This window comes from Equus przewalskii, chromosome 1, assembly GCF_037783145.1.
Source record: "Equus przewalskii isolate Varuska chromosome 1, EquPr2, whole genome shotgun sequence".
Lineage (NCBI taxonomy): Eukaryota > Metazoa > Chordata > Mammalia > Perissodactyla > Equidae > Equus > Equus przewalskii.
In genome coordinates, this window is record NC_091831.1 from 91,965,449 (window position 1) to 91,988,776 (window position 23,328).

At 43.2% G+C, this 23,328-nt stretch overlaps 1 protein-coding gene across 2 annotated transcripts in view; it reads left to right on the plus strand.

Moving 5' to 3' along the window:
- The window catches only part of BTBD1 (BTB domain containing 1), a 42,952-nt gene that overhangs the window by 1,553 nt on the left and 18,071 nt on the right, over positions 1-23,328 (plus strand). The window contains exons 1-3 of one of the 2 annotated variants that reach the window (XM_070570198.1): positions 3,195-3,690; positions 13,501-13,657; positions 18,949-19,054. In XM_070570198.1, the coding sequence (XP_070426299.1) occupies positions 3,296-3,690; positions 13,501-13,657; positions 18,949-19,054 (658 nt within the window). In that variant the 5' untranslated portion in view covers positions 3,195-3,295. Of the gene's footprint in view, positions 1-3,194; positions 3,691-13,500; positions 13,658-18,948; positions 19,055-23,328 lie in introns of those variants that run through there. The other variant, XM_008512690.2, reaches the window with a different exon arrangement.

Below are 23,328 nucleotides of genomic sequence, written 5' to 3' on the forward strand. Positions count from 1 at the left end.
ATTTATTTATTTTTTTGGTTGAGGAAGACTAGCCTTGAGCTAACATCCACTGCCCATCCTCCTCTTTTTTGCTGAGGAAGATTGGCCCTGCTCTAATATCTGTGCCCATCTGCCTCTACTTTATATGTGGGACGCCTGCCACAGCACGGGTTGACAAGCAGTGCGTAGGTCTGTGCCCAGGATACAAACTGGTGAACCTCAGGCCACTGAAGTGGAGCGCACAAACTTAAACACTATGCCACTGGGACGGCCCCTCGTGTTTTTTAACGCAAGCATTTGTAGCTATAAATTTCCCCCTTAGCACTGCTTTCATTGTATCCCATAAGTTTTGGCATATTGTGTTTTCATTTTCATTCGTCTCTAAGTATTTTCTAATTTCCCTTGTGATTTCTTCTTTGAACCATTGGTTGTTTAAACATGAGTTCTTTAATTGCTACCATTTTGTGAACTTCCCAGTTTTCATTTTGTTATTGATTTCTAACTTCATCCTGTTGTGGTCAGAGAAGATACTTAGCATAATAATATCTGTCTTTTCAAATCTTTTGAGACTTAATTTGTGTCCTAACATACGATCTATCCTGGAAAATGTCCCACGTGCACTTGAGAAGAATGTGTACACTGTCGTTGTTGGGTGGATTGTGCTGTGTACCTCTTAGATCTAGTTGGTTTATTGTGTTGTTCAAGTCCTCTATTTCCTTACTTATCTCCTGTTGAGTTGTTCTATCCATTATTGCGAGTGGGATATTGATGTCTCCAACCATTATTGTATTATTATTTCTCCCTTCAAGTCTGTCCGTTTCTGCTTCATAAGTTTCCAGCCATTATTTCTTCAGATATTCTCTCTGCCCACTTCTTCCTCTCTTCTTCTAGGATTCCCACATGTATATGTTGATTCGTTTTATGATGTCCCTCAGGTTCTCTTTGCTTTTCTTCAGTCTTTTTTTCTTTCTGTTCTCTGCCTCAACAATTTCTATTGTCTTGTCTTCAAGTTTGCTGATTGTTTCTTCTCCCTGCTCAAATCTGCCTTTGAATTCCTCTAGTGAATTTTTCACTTCAATTATTGTACTTTTCAGCTCCAAAATTTCTTTCTGGTTTCTTTTTAGGTTTTCTTTCTCTTTATTAATATTTCCATTTTGCTCACACATCGTTTTCTTGACTTTCTCCACATCTTCCTTAAGTTCTTTGAGCATCTTTAAGACAGTTGTTTTAAAGTCTGTCTAGTAGATCTGCCATTAGCTCTTTTTCAGGGACAGTTTCTGTTGATTTATTTTTTTTCCTTGAATGAGCTATACTTTCCTATTTCTTTGTATGCCTTGTGATTTTTTTTGTTGAACACTGGACATTTGAATCTAGTAATGTGGTAACTCTGGAAATCAGGTTCTCCCTCTTCCCTATGGTTTGCTGAATTTTGTTACTCTTTCTATATTTTTTTCCGGGAGGGGGGGTGTGGTGAGGCAGATTGGCCCTGAGCTAACATCTGTTGCCAATCTTCCTCTTTTTGCTTGAGGAGGATTCCCACTGAGCTCACATCTGTGCCAATCTTCCTCTATCTTTTTGTATGTGGGACACTGCCACAGCATGGCTCGATGAGTGGTGTGTAGGTCTGCACCCGGGATTCGAATCCAAGAACCCTGGGCCACCAAAGTGGAGCGTGCAAACTTAACCACTATGTCACTGGTCTGGCGTCTGTTTTTGTATTTTTGATTGCTGTAAGCTATCTCTGCAAAGGATAAGCCTGAAGTGTAAACTTAAGGTCTTCTCTCAGTCTTTCCCTGGGTTTGGACGGTCACGTTCTAATTTTCCCCATATATGCAGTTGTTTTTAATGTACTAATTTTTAATGTCTCCCCAAAGAGGAAAAAGTGAAAAATGAAGGAGGGGGTAAAAAAGGATGCTGGTTCTTTAAATCCCCTGGAAGTCACTTCAGCCAGAGGGGCAGAGGCTTGCAACAACAGAGGGGGGGGGGGTGTAACAACAATTGCTACCAGCCTCTTTGTCTACACCTCTGTGTTCAGAAGCAGAAATCAGAGCACAGATCCCTGATATTTGGAGGACAGGATCCTTTTTGCACCCCCTGGCTCCCACAAGCTGTGTGCAAGCTGCTCCAGGAACATGTGTACAGCTGCCTGCCATGCAGCTGGGGGTGAGCGGTGGGTAACTGCTACTGTGCAAAGAGCTGGAAATCACAGCCATTTACTGTCCAAGTCTTCCTCTAGAAGTCACAAGCCTTCAACATACCCCAGAGTTCCAAAATAGTTAGAATCAGACAGATTCTGCCAGTGCAATTGTTGTCTAAGTGGGAAGACAGATTCCCAGTGCTTCTCACTCTGCATCTGCCCAGATTCCTCCACTTCACTTATTTTTATTATTTCCAGTTTAGTAAAGAAAGTGGTTTTGGCTATTCTTTAGCCTGGAGCTCAGCTTTGACTGCATTCCATAAGTTTTGATATGCAGCGTCCTCATATTTTCTGCTATTAAATTATGACTTTATTGTTTTGTACCAGATAATACCTGCGCTATTTTTGCTTTGGTACATTTGAGGGTTTTGTGAGATTTAAAATATTGTCAATTTGGGGTAACATTTAAAAAAAGAGAATCCATGAGTCCACACTGACATTCAAAAACAGAGACAGAATAGAGGAAGAAGGAGGAAAGCAAAGGGAAGGCTCTTCTTTGCAGAAGGTCAGCTGTTAGATGCAGGGAGTTCCAGGCTCAGCCTCGGAAACTACACCAGAGCAGTGTCCTCTGCAGTGGTGACTTGGACATCACTGGGGTCGTGGGCTGTGAGGAATCATGCCCTCCAGCCCCCTCCACTGCCAGGCGAGAAACCCCTTGCGGGATGGCCTGGGGACCAGTCTTAGGACACGAGGGGGCCGCTGCAGCTGGCAGAGAGGGGAGGGAAGGAAGGGCAGGAGCTTCGGGCGCCCGCAGATCTGCAGAGGCGCCTCGGGCTCGGGCGTGGCCGCGCGCGGCCGCAGCAGCTCCTCCTCCTGGAGCTCGGGCTCCGCCGCGCTCCGCGCGCCCAGGACGCGGCGGGCAGGCCCCCTAACGCCTGCTCGCGCAGCCGCGCGCGCCTCCGCCTCCCGGCCCGGCGGGGGCGCGCACTCGAGCATCGGGGGCGTGGCCTCTGGTGGGGCGTGGGCGTGGCCTCGGTGGGGCGGTGCCGGCGGCCGCGCGCGGCGCCGGAAGCGCCTTTCCCGGAAGGCAGGGGGGCGGTGCCAGGCTCGGGGCGGCCTCGGCGATGGCGGCCGGGCGGCGGGTGCTCTCTCCTTAGGCAGCCGCCGCGCCGCCGCAGGATGGCGTCGCTCGGGCCGACCGCTGCGGGCGAGCAGGGCGCGGGCGCGGAGGCGGAGGCGGGCGCCGCGGGGCCGCCGTCGCCGTCCTCCCTGGGGCCCCTGCTGCCGCTGCCGCGCGAGCCGCTCTACAACTGGCAGGCCACCAAGGCGTCGCTGAAGGAGCGCTTCGCCTTCCTCTTCAACTCGGAGCTGCTGAGCGATGTGCGCTTCGTGCTGGGCAAGGGCCGCGGCGCCGCCGCCGCCGCCGGGGGCCCGCAGCGCATCCCCGCGCACCGCTTCGTGCTGGCGGCCGGCAGCGCCGTTTTCGACGCCATGTTCAACGGCGGCATGGCCACCACGTCGGCCGAGATCGAGCTGCCCGACGTGGAGCCCGCCGCCTTCCTGGCGCTGCTGAGGTGAGCGCGCGCCGGGCCCGCGCCGCCGCCGGGGATGCTGCGGGAGGAGGCGGCTGCGACAGGGATGCCGCGGGAGGAGGCGGCGGCCCCGTCGGCGTGCGCTTGGCGCGGTCCAGCGGGGGCTTGTCGCCGGGCCTCGGGGACGGAGAGACGGGAGGGACGAAGTGCGGGTCGCGTGGTCCTGATGGCCCCGTTGCCTGGGTTTTTGTTGGGGGAGGAGGATCGTTGAAAAGTCTTGTAGCACCGAGGGCTTTTTTTTTAAGCAAATAAATAATCTGGTTCCTTTTTCGTTGGCGTGTTAGTTGTCAGGCCTGGGAAAGGGAATGCCAGAGCAGCGAGTGCGGCTGCCCTGCTCCGCGCTTCCGCAGCAAGGTCACATTCGCTTGGAAACGAGTGCCGCCGTCGGTGGTGGGGTTTGCTTTTTGACTGTTGGAGGGGAGTGGAGTGACTCCTGATTGGTTTCATTTAATGGAAGGGAGCTGGTAGTTTGGCATTGTTAGCTTTTCGTCGCGAAAGTCCGATTGGGGAAGGATAGGCATTGTTTTCCACGATTTTACAAATGGGACTGAGGCCCAGAAAAGTCAAGCGACTTGCCCGAGGTGATGGAGCCCGCTCACACCGAGGACTGTGTGTGTCATTGGCCCCAAATGGCCTTAGCTGCCGGAGTAGAACGTGTTGTTAGTGGCCGAGCCTTGGGTGGTGCTGAGGCCAGAACAGGTGGGTCTGTGGAACAGACGGCAGTCTGCAGAGGCTCCATCAGGAAGATCATTAGGAAATTGGATACAAAGTTAACACAAGTAGAAAAGAAATGCTGGGATCCCGTTAACAGATGGATAAAGGACAGGATAGATAGCTTAGCTTAGGGAAAGGAGAGAATGCAGCTAATTAACAGAGAATGTTTAATCTCTAGTAATTAAAGAATTGCAAATTAAAAGCGAAATACTTTTCTATTAACACTCCCCTCCCCTCCAGTTTTGGGAGGATGACATCAGATGAGCCCTCTGTGACAAAGGTGGGGGTAAAACAGTTTGGCACCATAGGTTTTTTTATTCCCACAGGTAGGAAGTATTCAAGTACTGAAAAGATATTCTGTACAAAAATATGTACAGCAGGATTATTTATAGTAGTGACACAGTAGTCAACTGGAGGGAATGGTTAGGTAAATAATGCTAGGGCGTTTGATGGAATGTCATGCAGCTACTAAGTATGACGAGGTGATAATATTCACATGGAAAATGTGTGTAATAAATAGCATTTGAGGCTGTGGGCACCATGATTAAAGAAACGGAACAAACATGTACCTAGAGATAAGAGTGGAAATGTACCAAAATGTGAACCTAAGTTGTGCTGGAGTGTTAAGATGGTGCTGCCTTTTTCTTTCTTCTTTTCTCTTTGATGCCCTTATTGTCTGTAATTTAGTTCAATTACATTTATAAAGGGGGGGGGGAAACAACTCAAAAGCTAGTTTCTAGGTCATTTTGGTTTTTGGTTTGAAGTTGACCAGGAGGATTGGTTATAGCTTGTTTAGATTTTCTAGACTAGAAGTATTTTAAAATGATCTGTTGGTCTATTTGCATTGTAATCTTCCCAGAGTGCTTGTTGAATTTGTTGATCCCTTTCTCCCTCCTTCAATATTGTAATGTTTGGAGGTGCGACCTTGAGAGCATTTTTAATACTGTCCCTAAATAGTGACAACCGGCTAAATTTCAGAGCCGCTGATAAAAAATATTGTTGGGTAGCTTTTTGCTTTAAAAATATTGAGGTTGCTAGGATAAGAATGTAGAGGGAAAAATGATTATTTCATATTTTCACCAAAGCTGTTAGTCAGTTTTTCCTGTCAATAGAAAATACGTGAATTAATTTTAGAGTTCCTGAAATTTCCTTTGTCCTTCAGGTTCCAGTCGTTGTTCTATTCTGAAAGTGATGTCTGGACTGATTTTTAGCTTGGGAATTGGCTGGCTGTGAAACACAGATGCTGTGCCTACCTATTATTGTGTGACAAAAAGATGTCTCATAGTTAATATTTGCTGAGTTGAAAAAGCAGATTGGCTTGGTGGTACTTTTATTATGCCTGCAACTTGAATTAGTTAACATTACTCAAAGGCTTTTGAACTTGAGTTTGAAGCACTTTGAGAAACTACCCATTTTTATCTGCCTGACCTTTCAGTGATGTTCGTCAGTTGTTCATTTGAGAAACACTGTGTGCCTCCCTTGTGCCAGTCACTGTTTTAGATGTTGGATACAGCAGTGAACAAGAGAAAGTCCCTGCCTTCATGGAGCTTATAGTCCAGGGAGGAGAAACAAAGGTAGAATATCATGTCAAGTACTGATAAGTGTTTTGAAGAAAAATGGTCAAGTCATGAGAGAAGGAGCATTCTAAGCAAGGAGAAGCATGTTTAAGGCCCTAAATTTCTCCTCTTGGAGGAACTGCAAGAGCAAATCAGTGTATTGAGCAGAGTGGATGGGGGGACGGAAGGAGAAGATGAGGTCAGAAATGTAGGCTGACTGGGCTCCTGCAGGCTGCCGAGCCTGTGGAAGGCCCGTGAGTGTCGTCCGGTGTGTGCCGGGAAGCCTGTGGAGGGCTCTGCACAGGGGAGAGAGATGACCTGATTTACATTTTGAAAACTCATTCCGGCAGCTGTTTGGAGATGAGGCCGAGGATGGAGTAAAATGGGCAGCAGGCAGTTGAATTAAGAGGCTTTGGCAGTAGTCGGGCAAGAGATGGTGGTGGGTTACACCAGGGTTGTAGGGATGGACTTGACGAGACGTGGTCCAATCCTGGATATAGTTTAAAGGTAGAACCAAGAAGATTTCCAAGACGTCCAAGGAAGGATATGAGTAGACAGTTAGAAATATGAACCTGGGGGCTGGCCCCGTGGCCGAGTGGTTGAGTTCGTGCGCTCCGCTGCAGGCGGCCCAGTGTTTCGTTGGTTCGAATCCTGGGCGCGGACATGGCACTGCTCATCAAACCACGCTGAGGCAGCGTCCCACATGCCACAACTAGAAGGACCCACAACGAAGAATATACAACTATGTACCGGGGGGCTTTGGGGAGAAAAAGGAAAAAAATTAAATCTTTAAAAAACAAAAGAAATATGAACCTGGAGCTTAGGGAAGAGTCTCTTCCTGAACATGAATTTGAAAGTTAAGAGTGAATGGTATTTAAACCATGAGACCAAATGAGCTTACCTAGGGAGGGAATGTAGATTGTGGAGAGAAAGGAGGTACACGAATGCCCCCTCGGGTCCTCCACCATGTAGAGATGTCGCCGAGGAGGAGGAGCATAGAATGAGACTGGGAGACAGGGGTCAGTGGAATTGGAGGGAAAGCAAGGAGCGTGGTGTCCTGAAAGGCAAGTTGAAGACAGCATCCCGATAAAGAGGGAGTTGTCAACTAGGTTAAATGCTGCTGAGAGTTGGGTAAAATGAGCGCTGTGAATTGATTGTTGGTTTGACAAAATGGAAAACTATTGAAAACCCTGGAAAGAGTGATTTCAGCAAATGGATTAGAGCAGATTGGGGAGGAAATGGGAGGTGAGGAACTGGAGACAGCTAGTATAAATAATCCGCTCAAGGAGTTGTGTTGCAAAGAGGAACAGGGAAGTGGAGTGGTGGCTGGTGGGAAACGTGGGGTAACTGTTCCAGGCTTCTGTCTTGAGCCATCTTCTTCCTGTCTCCCATTAACCCACCCGTTCCGTACTCCCTCAGCCTTACTGCCAGACTTGTGCTCCGCTCCAGAACCCAGTTTGCAGCTGGACGTTCACAAGTGAGTGTCTAGTACCCATGCAGATGAACGTGTCAATGATAAAAATTTCTAACGTTTGACCTAAAACTGGAATATACAGCTGTGTGCTGGGGGGCTTTGGGTAGAAGAAGAACTAAAAAAAAAAGAAGGTTGGCAACAGATGTTAGCTCAGGTACCAATCTTTAAAAAACAAAAATAAATATCTAACTTTTAAGGAGTGTTTACTGTGTGCCTCTTACTGTTCCTCAGCACCTACGTGACCTCACTTAAATTTCAGAACAGTCTTTGAGGCAGGCACACTCATTATTATGCGCTGTATTAGTCAGCTTTTGCCACAATAATGCTGTAAAGCACCTCAAAACTGAGAGGCTTAAAAAAAAGCCCAGTCGTTTATTCTTGCTCATGAATATTCTTGCTCATGAATGTTCTTGCTCTGTGGGTCATTTGGGGATACACTTGGATGGCCATGGCTCCAAGCCGTAGTTTGGTTCCAGTCTGTTCCACCTGTTTCTCATCCTTTTTGGACTAATCATGAAGATTCTACCACCTTCTCTTAGTTTTTTTTTGGCATTTCTTCAACCAGATCACTGTCTTTAGACTTAGCTCTGTCCATTTTTCACACTGTTAGCAAAGCGCTCTCTCTACTATCCAGATATTCTCACATGGTTCCCCTGAATCTTTTAGTGACTTCTTTTTGCCTATAGGGTGCGGTTTAAACACTTAGCAGATACCCGAGACCTCTATGATTTGATCTCAATTTCTTCCCCTTCCTCCCCATCTACTCAGTGCCCCAACCCTCACTGCTGATGGCCTTTTTCATATTTCAACACCTGCCTGCTAAGGCTCCTTGCCTTTGTATGTCTTAGCCTTTCTGCCTTGAAGAGCTGCACACTTAATGCCTACACTTCAGACAGACCCCAGCCTCTCCCTCTTCTGTAGATCATCACTGAATTCCACCCCCAGGCAGACGTGTGCACTGCCTCACCTGGTCTCTCGTGGCAAGTTTTGTATCTGTTGCTGGAGAACAAAGCACTCCAACACGCAGCAGCTTACACGCAGTTTTGTCACCTTCCACGGTTGGCTGAGGGCAGCTGGCTGTGTCCCGGGGCCTCTCCTTCGGGTCTCCCGTGCACTCGTAGTCTGAGCGTGCTCGGGGCTGCAGTCATCTGGAGCTTTGACTCAGATTCTGGGGTGGCCCAGCCTTTTCCCCTCCCTGTGTAGCTTCTCCAGCAGATCTTTCCAGTAGGGTGGCATGACTTGAACAGCTTATGGCTGCTGAGAACGCAAAAGCAGGAGCTGCCAGGCATCCTCAAAGCTTAGGCCCCAGACTGGCATAATGTCACTTCTGCCACGTTCTCTTGGTTAAAGGGGCAGTCACACAGGACTAGCCCGACTTCATTATGGGACAAATCTACGTAAGGCCTTGGATAATCGGAGGCGTGATTTTTCGGGCCATTTTAGAGATTCGTTATCACCCTGTGCCTGATGTAGCATTCTGTTATAATTATGGCATTACTTTTTAATCATTTCATTGCCAAACCATAAGCTTTTTATGGGCAGAACTGTCTTTCCCATATTAGTATTTCTGGGACCTTTCACAGTCCCTGAAGTACAGTCCCTTAAATGTTTTTGAGTAAAATGAATGAATCAGAAGTGATACAAAGTTTCTAATACGTGATCTTGTGATTTTTATAGTTTACAATCCAGTTTTCACTTGAGTCTTTTAAATTAGATTAAATGTAACCTAAGTTTTGTCTTTTTGGAAAACCATTAATCTTTGGGGAGAAAACAGGAATAGTTTGACACTAATCATTTCTCTGTGCTCTTGTCCTTAGAGGTAGCGTATCAGAACTGAAATGTTTGCTTTAGATTACAAAGAATTGTGGTAGTGTCATTTTTAATTATATTTTTTAAACCTTGGCTTACTTAAATTTTTTATTATAACAATTTTAATAATTAAATAGAATGTAGAGAAAACATGTAAGTAAAATATGAACCAAGATGACTCTTGGATTTTTTTAGTAGCTTTTTTTCTTCTTAGAAATGAAAATGGTTTCCCTCTCAATCTTGCATAGAAATGTCTGCTAAGTTGTCTAGTCAGTTAACATGTATTTATTAAGTTTTAGCCATGTGCCCACACTGTGCCTAGTGCTGTAGGAAAGATGTAGGGAAAAAAATATATGAGAAGCACAGAGTTCCTTTTCTTGTTGTTTATAGTACAGTATTTATCTCTAACTTGCATTGCTCCAAAAAGAATGTAAAATGTCTTAAAGAAACCCAAGGGTGAGAAATAAAACAGAGGCAAGGTGAAGCTAGTACAGGAATGCGTGCTGTAGGTAAGCCACAGATTTCGCTTTAATCTTTTCAGCAGCTAATGCAAACAGAGAAGCCTGGCGAGTCAGTTATAGTTCATAGTGTTCATCAGATTAAAAGCAAACCAGCTTCTTCGGAGAGGTACAACTCTATCTGATAACAAGACCAGTGAAAAAAGATTCCTGATGAGGTCCGCTCGTAAAGACGGCATTCTTGAAATGAACAATGTCCTCAATCTATGTCTTTAGATATAGATATTAGATGTTTCTTAAAAATATTCCTTGATATAAGCCAAAGGTATATTACCAAAGTGTAATTTAGTAAAAGCAATTTGAATGGGGCCGGGTATCTCATAGGATAGTCTAAAAACACAGTTCTTTCTATTCCTGGGTGGTTCTTCCCAACCTCTTTTCATCTTCTAGAGCTCAGGTAGAAATTCGTCTAGGAAGCTTTTCCAGATCTCCCTGTCGGAGCCCCCAGTTATAGGCTTTCGAGAACCATGTACTTCAGCTTTATGGGACTTGTTTCCTTAAGTTTGAATCTCCTCAAATACAAAGGCAAATGGTAATAAAGGCCCCACACTTCTGCTCTATATTTTGTAACTCTAGTAATTTTTTCCTTAAAAAAAATTAGGGCAGATGTAAAGACCTCTTCCTACCTTGCCCTTAAAAGAAAAACTTCATAGATTACTAGTTCAAGAAGGGAACTGAGCATGATGTTAGCCTTCTCTCTCTCCCATTCAAAGTGATAATAAAGAAATACAAAAGACGATAATTGCATTACAGAGAAGAGAAGAAAGGGAGAGGGGTTGGAAGCCAACAACATAGAAAAGGGACAAAGCGGTTGGAAGCATGTTGATGAAATGGAGTGGATGAATCTGGAGCCCAGAATCCGGAGCATGAGGAACGGTAGTGGAGCTGGGGCTGCCTTTGCTGGCAGGACCCAATTCCGTCAAGGATCTAGGCTGGGAGTTGGTAGTGAGGAGGGTGAAGATGAGAAGGTAGGGCTAAAACCATGGGAATTGGTTTAAAGCCTGCTTATAGAACATCCCTTAGCCAGCTCTTGCAGACTAACTCCCGCTGACAACGGACAGGCTCATCTTTAAAGAAACCGAAAGGCTGCCTGGGGAGAACGAGGCTGCTGGGATGGCTTACAGACTCAGGGTAATGGCGTTAAGGGGGGTTCCTGACCCAAAGGCTGAATTTCCAGTCTAATGCAAAGTGCCAGGCAGCAAGCCTCCCACATACACAGAGCTCCCAGCCACCCGTTCCATTTTGGAGATGGTTTAGGAAAACAGACCTACGATACACAACAGCAAAGAAAACATACCAGCTACCAGGAGACTGAACTGGAGACGATCATTACTCGTTGACGCAAGGAACATCAGAACATGAATGACAAAGACCAAGAACAGCCGATCCTCAAGGAAATAGGTAATTCAGGGAACAGAAGAAACTTTTAAAACTGATTAATATCATCTTGGAGACTTGAGAACATTTTTGCATCCATAAAACTGAGACATTGCTGTGGAGGAAAAAAGGGATCAATCAAGAAAGAAGCAAGAATTCTTAGAAATTTAAACATGATTTGCTGAGGAGAAAAAGGAAAGGGCTAGAAGATGATGGCAAGGAAATGTAAAACGCAGAGGAAAATAGAAAAAAGGAGCAATATAAAAATAAATAGCTAACACTGAGGCTATTTGTCAGGCACTGTTCAGAACACTTTATGAATTTTAATTTATATTAATCCTAACCAGAGCATTGTGAGGTGGATACTGTTAACACTTTTCAGAGAGGAACAGGATGGTGATAGCTTGTTTAAAGTCGCATAGCTGCCAAGTGGTGGAACAGCTCAAACCCAAGCCTTGTCCTCTTGAGTCCACACACATTAGCTCCGCCGAGCCTGGTGGGCCTGGTGGCACTGTGGCCCTGGATGCGGTCAGACCCGGCAGGGGTGTGTTGTGGTAGACGGCTCCTGTGTTGCCCCAGCCTGTTTCCCCATCTGAAAACGCAGATAACAGCACCTACCTTCCTCGTGGGAGGGTTAAATCAATTGGCATCTCTCACATGGTAGACACTCAACAAATGCTGATTTTCTCTCTTTTCTTTTTATTTGTCCCACTTGCCGTGACACCAAGGGCCTGTGGGTTACTTGATTTTTAATTCCGTGGGCCCTCACAGAGTGTGGCATGTAAGGTTAAGCCAGTGTTATGAGGGTGATGCAGACCACGAGTGGAATCTCTGAAAGGTTTTGGAAACAGAACTTTGAAACAGTGTAATCTTGGAAAACAGCAAGCCTTCGTTTGGACCTGAGATGTGGAAGAGGATGAGAATGAGCAGCCTCCACTTGAGGCCCTGGTCAGGACAGCGATACTTCTTAGAGAGTGCCAGCATTTGGTCAGGGCAGGAAACGCGCTCAGGCTTCATCTTGGGTGGTGATGAGGCCACGAGAATAAAAAAGGAGGAAATGGAAAGGTGGATGGTCAGAACACGGAGTAGAACTGACTTTCCTTGCGCGCTTCCCTGTAACGGCATGTTCTGAAAGAAGGTAATGAATTTTCTTAAACACTTCTTTTACCACTTGGGCCCTGGAAATGTAAGTGTAATAAATGTTCTAATATCTTTGGCATCGCTAAAATGAAATAGTCGTTCTTAATGACATACTTCTCCAGCCCCCTTGGCTGTCCTGAGTATAGTTGAGAACTGGGCCACTGAGGAGCAGGCCCTTGGGCCTCTTCAGGGTCTCTGAGGAGCCACAGAGGGGGCCTGAGTTGCGTGTAAAAGCCCTGGGATGGTTTAGCAAGAACTGCCCGCGCCTCCTTGAGACTCTCTGCTTTATCTGTAGTTCTGTGAAGCTGAATTATCTTAGCGACCTGGCAGTTAGAAGCAGCGAACTGGGGGAAGGCAGTATTGGGCTGGTAGTATTTTGGGAGAAGATTGGACCTAAATACCCCAAAGCACATAGCAACACGTGGTCGTTTAAGATACTGTTAAATTGTTTATTCTCCAAAGCCCTAGTACTCTAGTCTTTCTCATAATGCTAATTCTGGGATAACAATGAAAGGTTAAAAGATTCTCAGAATAAGAAGACACCATTATCAGAAAATAAATGAATGTTTTGACATTTAAATATGTGAACTTCAGCCGTCTGTAGGTTTGCTTAAGTAAACCTCCTTTGATGAGGGAGAGAGAAGGGAACCACTGCGTCCTGAGCTGCTCAGGGGGCTAAAAGACCTCTGCATATTTGCCTCAGAGACACGAGTCTGTCTCATGATCTTCAGTTTTCTCTGTAAAATGGAGACCACCTGCCTCTCGGGACTGAGCAAAGATAGGATGAGGTGATGTGTGTGTAAATACCCTGCAAGTCTGATGTGCGTTTCAGGTTATTTTTCAGTTTGCTCGTTATCTTTTAAAATATTCCTCAGAGGTTTAACTCTGATGACTTGCCTATCAAAAACCTTACTGACCGGGCCAGCCCCGTGGCTGAGTGATTGGGTTCGCACACTCTGCTTCTGCAGCCCAGGGTTTCCCTGGTTCAGATCCCGGGCTCAGACATGACACCGCTCATCAGGCCATGCTGGGGCGGCATCCCACATAGCACAACCAGAAAGACCTACACCTGTACTACAGCTGTGTACTCGGGGGCTTTGGGGAGAAGAAGAAAAAAAAGATGGGCAACAGATGTTGGCTCAGGTGCCAATCTTAAAAAAAAAAAAATTACTGACCACCTTTGCAATTTCTAATTGCTTTCCAGATTTCTATATTCAGATGAAGTTCAGATCGGCCCAGAAACAGTGATGACCACTCTTTATACTGCTAAGAAGTATGCAGTCCCAGCCTTGGAAGCACATTGTGTGGAATTTCTCACGAAACATCTTAGGGCAGATAATGCCTTTATGTTACTCACTCAGGTAAGTAAATGTAGCTAAGGTATATATCACTGTAGCTTTAAGAATTGAGTTTAACTATATATGAATGTTTAGTGTTTCCTGGAGAATTAGTTCTAGATCATTATTTTAAAGTATATGTAAGTATTCTTATAATACCATTCAGGGGACCATATACAGTTCATGTGATTTTGGAATAGAAAAGCAGGTTAGAGTTAATACAGTATCATCCAGGTAGAGAGACCAAATCCTTATGTGAGTGGGGTGTTAGGACTCACAGTTCTGTAGCTATTTAGGATTGGAGATGGCATTAGGATCTCGTGTCATTACCTCGTGACTGAGGTGCGAAAGCAGGAGGTTTTCTGGACATCTGTGTTGTCAGTTTTTGGTGTTGGATCTGAAGTCAAGGTTGAGTATTTCGAGTCCAGAAAGGTTCTAAGATTTACCTTTGGACTTGTGTTTGTGAGCTTGCTCACCTGCTCCTGGAGGATTGAGAATTTCGGGTTATGGGAAGTATTCTGTCTCTGACATTCAGAGTTTTCACTGAGTGCAGTGTGCATACAGAAAAGTGCACGTATCCTAAGTTTACAGTCTGATGAATTTTCACCAACTGAACACACCTATGGAACCAGTAACCAGCCCTTAACATACACTATTTAGCATTTGTTAAAGGCCTTTAATCTGAGCTTTACACTTTAGATTCAAGTATATTGCTGTTTTTCTTTTTAGACGATGTTATAATACCCTTGTACAAGTTGTTTAAAAATTTCCAAGCTAGCCTCTAGCCACATGTTATGGATTGAATTGTGTTCCCCAGAGTCCATGTGTTGAAATCCTAGTCCCCGGTACCTCAGGATGTGACCTTATTTGGAGATAGGGTTTTTATAGAGGTAAGCAAGTTCAAATGAGGGGGAAAAATTCTAAGCTGATAATAAGTAATCCTGTTAAATATTAGTACTAGAAATAATCATGGGTGTCCCCTAGCTCAACCCTCTCGTCTTCCAGATAGAAAAACTAAAACCTGGGCTAATTAGCCACCTGCCCAAAATCTCATTAACAGGCTAGGTGGGGCCAGAGCCCAGGGCTGTGTTTCCCAGTTCTGCATTCATTCTGTCATAGAAAATGTCTGATGGCACCATTTGGGTTTTTTTTAAGTCTTCTGTCATCAAGTATTTGTAGTTACAGAAGAAGGAACATGCTGGTGTCACCTTTTCTTGGACATAATCACAGAACTCCGTGTCTGTATATGTGGGATGCCAGACACTGAGCTGGTCTTTTTACGTGTTATCACATTTTCTCCTCACTACAGCTCTGAGGTATTGTTTACTCTTATCCCCATTTTACAGGTGAAGAAATGGAAGCTTAGAGAGGTAAATATATAACATTAGACAGCAAGTGGTAAAACTAAGGTCTCAACTTTAAACCAAGAGTTCTTAAGGTGTGATGATATTGATGATGATAATAGCAAAATGTATTGAGTGATTACTGTGTGCCAGGCGCCTTCTCAGTGTTTTGTATGCATTAATTCATTTAATCACCACAATAACTTTAGGAGGTGTAGGTGTTGTGGTAAAGGTTTTCTTATTATCCCCATTTTATAGATAAGGAAATTGAGGCACAGAGAGGTGAAATAACCTGACCAGGGTCATATCAGTAATATGCGATAGCTCCCTGCTTTTTTTTCCTCTTTTGAATTTGTGATGAAAACCTAATAAAGAAGTTGATATTATTAAGATTCCTTACTGTCCAAGGGGTTTTATTGTGTGTAGAGAGGATCACTTAACTACTTTTCTAGAAAAAGTTAAGTCATAAAATTCAGAAACCAATAAATTAAACTTTGACAATTAAAATACACTTTCTAGTTCAGTAGGTCCAAGGAGGATCTGAGAGTCTGCGTCTCTCACAGGCTCTCAGATGATGCTGGTGCTTCTGGACCACACTTTGAATAGCAAGGGTTAGCAGATGTCACTGTGAGGGAAAAGGAACTTTTCAGGGCCTTGTGTGTCTGAGAACCCAATTTTATTCCACATTTTTCGTTGATAGGATCAGGTGAATTAGCCCACAAATTGTCTTGTGAGCTTCTTGTTCCTGTCAAGTAGCTCATTTGAACTGAGCCAGTTCATTTACTTGAAAGGACCTATGCCGGCTTCACTGTAAAACAGAGTCAGTATCTTGTACCAGCATGATTTATAGGGGGGAAACTCTTTTTTTCTTTTCTCTCTCTTTTTTTTTTTTTTTTGCTGAGGAAGATTACCCCTGAGCTAACACCTGTGCCAATCTTCCTCTTTTTTTTTTGCTTGAGGAACATTAGCCCTGAGCTAACATCTGTGCCAGTCTTCCTCCACTTTAGATGTGGGTCACCACCACAGCATGACTGACAAGTGATGTAGGTCTGTGCCAGGATCCAAACCTGCGAACCTGGGCCACTGATGCGGAGCATGCCAAACTTAACCACTATGCCACAGGGCTGGCCCTGAAAAACATTTTTTATGAAGTGATACAATCATAGTGATATTTTATCAGAGATAATGCTAGACTCAAACTAAATTTGGAGAAAATCTATTTTACTTTAAGTAGCAACAATAGATTCCATAGGAAACTTGATATTGCCTGTGTAATCTGAGTGACTGAAATATTGCTACTCTGAATAGAATAATTTTTACAAAAAATTGTTTTTCCTAGAGTGAAAGATCAATTTTTGTATGAACACTAAAAATATAGTTGGCCATTAAAATATCTGTTGATACTAGAATTTCACTTGTTAAAAATGTACTATTTTTCATATTTTAAAAGTACGTTAACTATGATCCTAGACTAGATCCCATGCTAGATGAAAAAGTGTTACAAAAAACATTATTGGGTCAACTGAGAAAACTGAAATACAGACAGATTAGATAAAAGTATTGTGGCATTCTTTACCAAAGTTAATCACTGTGGTTATATAAGAGAACGTCCTTATTCTTAGGAGATAGACACAGAAGTGTTTAAGGGCAGGGGCTCCGATACCTGTACTTTGTTCTCCAGTGGTTCAGGGCGCTCCTCCAGTATATGCGTGCATGTGCACGTGCCCCACACACACACATATTCTTGCCTGTTTTCTTATACGCTGCTTATCTTGATCCTTAATAAAACCTCTAGGTTAAATAAGGCAGACGTTATTATCCTATTTGTATATGCATGTATACATTAGATGTGTATACACGCGCACACACAGAGAGCAAATGATAAGACAAATCAGGCAAAATGTTAGATAACATTTAGATGGGTAAATATGGCTAAAGGGTATATGGGTATTCTTTTTACTTCCAACTTTTCTGTAAATTTGAAATTATTTCTAAATAAAAAAGTTTATAAGGGAGAATTGCATGAGTTAAGATTCTATTAATACAGATTTTATATTATTTAGAGCTAAGTTTACTAAAAATTTGACTAAGCAAATTAATATAAACAAGCTCAGTATATAATCTAAGAAGAGCATTTCAAATGTATTTATTCTATAATTTTAAGAAACGTTCTACTAATTTAAAAATATATACTTTTATATAGTAAATATAATTATATATCATATATAATATATATATGTTTTAAATTTAAGCCAGTGTGTTTAATGCTGTCCTCTCTCCCCCATAAAATACATGGTAACTGTTTAGGTTAGGGATGTTTATCGTTTGTTCAGTAGCATCTGAGTTACTAAATCCTTTGAAAGTGAATTTTACTCTAAGATTAAATGAAGAGTCATCAGCCATGCCAAATAACGGTGTCGTTTATGGTATGGCTAATTGGCGATATTCTCAGCAGGTTTCTGCATGACCCAGCATGAGTACCTCTGTGCATTTCGTGTTTGTCCCTGCTGTTAAATGTAAACAGAGCTGACCCTGGGCCAGAATGAAAGACTGGTCATTGGCAGACCTGTCGTCATGTCTCCTTTTTCAGTGGAGATGGTTTTCTAAAATCTCATTTGAGTTTGGATTCCAGTCTCTTCCTCCCCCGACCCCTTGGCTTTTAAACTTGTTTTTTTTTGAATTATAATATGCAGCCTGATAAAGCACATATTATAAGCTCAACTTCAACTTCTGACTTCTGAAGGCCTACATAAGCTTTGCTAAAATCATGCAGTATATACTCTCTTGCTCAATACCTCCTGTGGCTGCTTTTGCTTGTCATTTGTGGGATTCATCCATATCGTTGTGTGTAGTTGTAGGTCGTTCATTCTCATTGTTGTGTAATATTCCATTGTGTGAATTTATTTGCTCTTCTGTTGTTAGACCTAGTTTTTGCTTAGGTTCCCAGAGCTTTCATGCTCTAAAATTCTTTTGCTTCATTCTCTCCCCCAGTCAAAACAGGAAATGGAAAAAAGACCCTGATCTGTTTGTCCTGGTATGCTTGACAACTGATATTATCGTTTAGTGAAAAGATCATAAGACTTGACTTTAAGTACTGGCTTTGCAGCATAACTAGCTAGATGATATTAGGTAAATCAGTACCCCTCTCTGAGCCTCTGTTTCCTCATGTGGAAAATGGGATGATAATGTCTGCCTTATCTAACCTAGAGTGTTCCTTAGGATCAAAATAAGTAATGTGTAAGAAACTAGACAATGTACAGTGACGTGTCGCTTAATGATGGGGATATGTTCTGAGAAATGCATCGTTAGGCGATTGCGTCATTATGTGAACATCATAGAGTGCACTTACACAAACCTAGATGGTGTAGGGGCTGGCCCCGTGGCCAAGTGGTTAAGTTCGCGCGCTCCGCTGCAGGCGGCCCAGTGTTTCGTTGGTTCGAATCCTGGGTGTGGACATGGCACTGCTCATCAAACCACGCTGAGGCAGCCTCCCGCATGCCACAACTAAAAGGACCCACAACGAAGAATATACAGCTATGTACTGGGGGGCTTTGGGGAGAAAAAGGAAAAAAAATAAAATCTTAAAAAAAAAAAAAAAACAACCTAGATGGTGTAGTCTGCTATATGCTACTGATCTTGTGGGTCCACCGTCATATATGCGGTCCGTCATTGACCGAAACGTCAGTATGCAGTGCATGACTGTGTATATAAGCATATGAAAATAGAAATAACAGGGTTGTTAGTGGTGCTGCGAATTTGTTGTTATCTCAGCAGAGCATTTGTGCTTTTTTGGCTTTTCGTTTCTGATTGTGGAATGAAAATTTTTAAGAATATATAGACATTATAGTTGTATTTTAAGTAAGTGTTTTTATGTAATTTGTAATTATAACTCTTTACAGTATTGACTTTGAATATGTACAGCCTGAAGGTAAAATAACTATGAAAATAGAATAACTATCTTTTTATGTTTAGGCTCGATTATTTGATGAACCTCAGCTTGCCAGCCTTTGTCTAGACACAATAGACAAAAGCACGATGGATGCAATAAGTGCAGAAGGGTTTACTGACATTGATATAGGTAAGTTTACTATGAATTGAAATTTTGCCCTTTAAGTACAGTAATGCCTTACTAGTCAGCCTTCTTGGTGGACAAAGTTTTTAAATTAGTGTTTTTTCCAAATGTTTTAAGTCTGCTTCTTTAAGAGTTTTGCTTTCTTTGTTTTGGTGAAATATTCCTGAAAGTCTTAACTACATCATTGCCTTTTAAAAGATATTAAATCAAATAAATATTCTTTGAATGCTCGCCATATGCATGACTTTACACTAGGGTCCTTCTAGAAATACAAAGAGTAAAATGTGATTTTTCTTAAGGAAACTATCATCTAATTGGAGAATCAAGGAGCAAATATGTAAAAGTTAAGATTTAAGACCTAATAGAAGACACGGCATAGGGCAAATGTGATTTTTGCCTTTTCTGAACTAGATGCATAGAAGATAATTACCTTGGAAATCCGTAGCGTGGAGAGATTCCCTCAAATGGGAGTAGTGTCAGGAAAATCTTGACAGAGGAGGTGCTGACATGGGCTCAAAGAAGGGATAGTATTTGAATAAGGAAGAGGAACGTGGAACTGCATGAGGAGGGTATGTGGAGGAAGGGAGCTGTGAGGCAGGTCAGAGCCAGGCTGTGGAGGACCGTCTAATGACGGGAAGGCGTTTGAATTTTGTCTTGTAGGAGAGTAGAGCAAGCTGATCCAGGCCTGTGGCTTTAAATATTATCTTCATCGTGATGAAGCCAAAATGTAGATCCTCAACCCTGTCCTCTTCTGGGCTCCAAACTTAGATCCCCAGCCATTTACTTAACATCTTCATTGGGAGATTTTTTAGGCATTTCAGACAACACAGCTAACAGGGAGCCATTGATTCCCCCACTCCCTGTCAAGTTTTTTCTGTTTCTTTCCAATTTTTTTCACTCTCAATGACACCACCATGCGTCTGATTTCTCAAGCCAAAAACCTAGAAGTTATTCGTAATTATTTTCATTCTTTCATACCCCCCATGCAGTTTATCAGCAAGTGCTCCCGGCTGTACTTTCAAAATGTATTCTGAATCTGACCGTTTCTTACCATGTCCACTACTGCCAGCTAGTCTAAGCCACTCTTCTCTTTCACCTGGATAACCTCTGTGGTGCCCTGTTGTCTCCTTGTTTCCATCCATACAGTCCATTCTCTACACAGCAGCAGATTTACATCCTAAATCATATGGTATCACCTCCTTAATTCCAGTGTGTTCCCACTGCAGTTGGAATAAAATTCAAACTCCTTACAAAGCTTAAAAGACCCTACATGACCAGGCCTTGTATTAGTGAGGGTAGGCCAGGCTTGGCTGTGATAACAAATAGACCCCAAAAATGCACGCTCAACACGTTTGCATGAATAAACCCAAAAATGCTACTGGCTCAGGCACAATAGAAGTTTGTTTCACACTCATGTAACAGTCCCAAGACTGTGTTACTGGCCAGCAAGGAGCTGTCTTCCATCTTGTGGTTCTGCCATTCACTAGGGCCTCGTTACTATCTGTGTCTCGGTGGTAGACGGGAGAAAACATTTGCAGGAAAAACACCCACATGTTAAAAGCTTTGACCTTGAAATGGCACCCTCATTTTGGCTCTTATTTCATTGTCCAGAATTCAGTCACATGATCCCACCAAACTTTGGAGGAGGCTAGGAGATGTGGACTAGTCACATCTCAAGAAGAAGAGAGAACAGGTTTTTTGTAAACAGCTGGCAGTCGCCACCAACCTGTCTGCATCTGACCGTATCTCCTGCCATTCTCCCCCTCATCCACTGTTGGGTATGCACTGGCCAGGGTTATTTCTGTTTTCAGCCTTTGTATTTACTGTTCCTCCTCATTGCACCTTTCCTCTCGGAATCCCTGTGTGGCTTCTGCCTTTAATCATTCAGATCTCAGGCTGGATGAGACCTGAGAGAGGCATCTCAGACCTACTTAGTTAAAGGAGGCACCACGTTCTCCTAAACAGTCCCTGTTCGTTACTCTGGTTTATTCTCCTCATAATGCATGACACTGTCTGAAATTCTTCTTTGTCTCTGTGTGTTTATGTTGATTGTCGCTCTTTAAAGGCAGGGACTTTGTCTAGTTTCTCACTGTATCTCTAGCACTGAAGAGAGTAGAACATAGTATGTGTTCAGTTAATATTTGTTGACCAACTGGACTGGCTGACTGTGTCTAGAATGTTGCCTTTCCTTCCCACCTTGGCTCATTCTCACTCAGTCTTTCTTTTCTTTTTTTTTTTGAGAAAGATTGGCCATGAGCTAACATCTGCTGCCAATCCTTCTCTTTTTGCTGAGGAAGAGTGGCCCTGAGCTAACATCTGTGCACATCTTCCTCTACTTTATATGTGGGACGCCTGCCACAGCAGGGCTTGATAAGCTATGCATAGGTCTGTGCCTGGGATCTGAACTGGCAAACCCCGGGCCGCAGAGCATGGAAACTTAACCACTACACCACCAGGCCAGCACCTTCACTCAGTCTTAATGTCTTGGCTCCACTTATACTTCTGCATTGACTGGTTTCTTAAGAACTGACACCCCACCCTCTTCCATGACACTTGGTATATTCCTCTGTCATGATAACATCCCATTGCTAGTTTGCCTGTCTGTTGCATGGTACCTTAGGCAGGATTCATGCTCATCTTGCGTTATCCTGAAAAGCAGGCACTGGGTTGGGTTCTTCCCCAGTAGACAGCGTGTGCCGTTGAATGTCTAAGTTACTGGGTGTTTGAAGCATTGTTTAGTCTTAATTTCTTTCTCCTTGAGGAGTTCTCAAGTGCTACATTTGTACTTCAGTCTACTCTCAGTTGAAATAATACCACCTTCATCTGGGTGACTTACTCCTGGGGGTTGTTTTGTAAATAGCTCCGGTGTTAAGCAGGCCAAGGGAACCTGGGAATACCCTATAAATGTTTGTGTATTTGATTTGACTCACACTTCTTTATATTATAATCCAGTATGATCTTTATAAAACATAATCTTCTGTTTTTATGATCTTTATTAGGCTCTCAGCTATAATTTCTTATCATAACATATCTGCCAATAGAAGACCTCTGTTTCCACCCCATAGTTGTTTGCCTCAAATGTACTTATTAAAAATTGGGAATGAGAGAGAAGTCTAGGAGCTGAGAGAAAGAAGGGCCTGGCTTCAGGAGCTTTTTTACAGCTGTCCTAGATTCTGGGGGTGCTTTTTCTGCTCTGGGATTGGAACGTGTGTTCTGGAGGGATGTGCTTCCCAGTTTGCAAGTAGGGAGACACTGTTTCTCTCTCATAGCTTTTTGCTAAAGAAGAAGATAATACGTCACACTGATAGACCAAAATGAATTCACATTATGCCAAGGGCAGTGTGATGTGCCCCTTTTTTGGTCCTATTTTAAGATTCTGTGTTGACGTTTCCTGAAGTTATTAGCATACACGGTAGAGACGTGTAGGTCCAAAGTCGTCTGTTTTCCCTTGAGTGAGTACACGTTGTGGTCATTTTGTAGTCCTAATCCTCCAGGTACTGAGGGATCGTGGTTCACGTTCATTAACTTGGGAAGAGGCTTCGTGGAGCCTTAGTTTATACTTGTCTCTTCAGCTACAAGAGAAGGAAAAAAAGCTGATTTTCTTTTTCAATTATGTTTAACCTGTTCATTTTTAACGTATTGTTGACCCCCTGCTGTGTTCTGGGGACCGTGCTATCTTTGCTGGACTCATAGCTATGTTTGATATTGACCAATATTTGCTTCTAGTATGAATGTGTGGGCCATTGCAGAGTAGAATGTTTTTAAAATAAATTTTTCTTAGATGTGTATTTCTGGGTAATTTAATCATATTTAATGTTTTCATTGATTGCTGCTATATATAAGTATGCCATCCTCCTTTTTATTTAAATTAAATTAAATTTGAAGTATAACTGTTAGATATTTTATGATACTGCCTATTTGCCTATTTTATCAAGGTTTTTTTTAGAAAGGAAGATTTCATGTGTGTAATTTTCTTTTTTTTTTGAAGTTTTTTTTTCTCCCCAAATCCCCCCAGTACCTAGTTGTATATATTTTAGTTGTGGGTCCTTCTAGCTGTGGCATGTGGGATGCTGCCTCAACATGGCCTGACGAGCGGTGCCATGTCTGCACCCAGGATTCAAACCAGTGAAACCCTGGGCCGCCAAAGCGGAATATGTGCACTTAACCACTCAGCCACAGGGCCGGTTCATGTGTGTAATTTTCCTGTACCTCTAGAACCATCTTTTTTTAGAACCAAGGTATTTATTTTAGCCGTTTGAGAAAGAGATCTAAAACATATT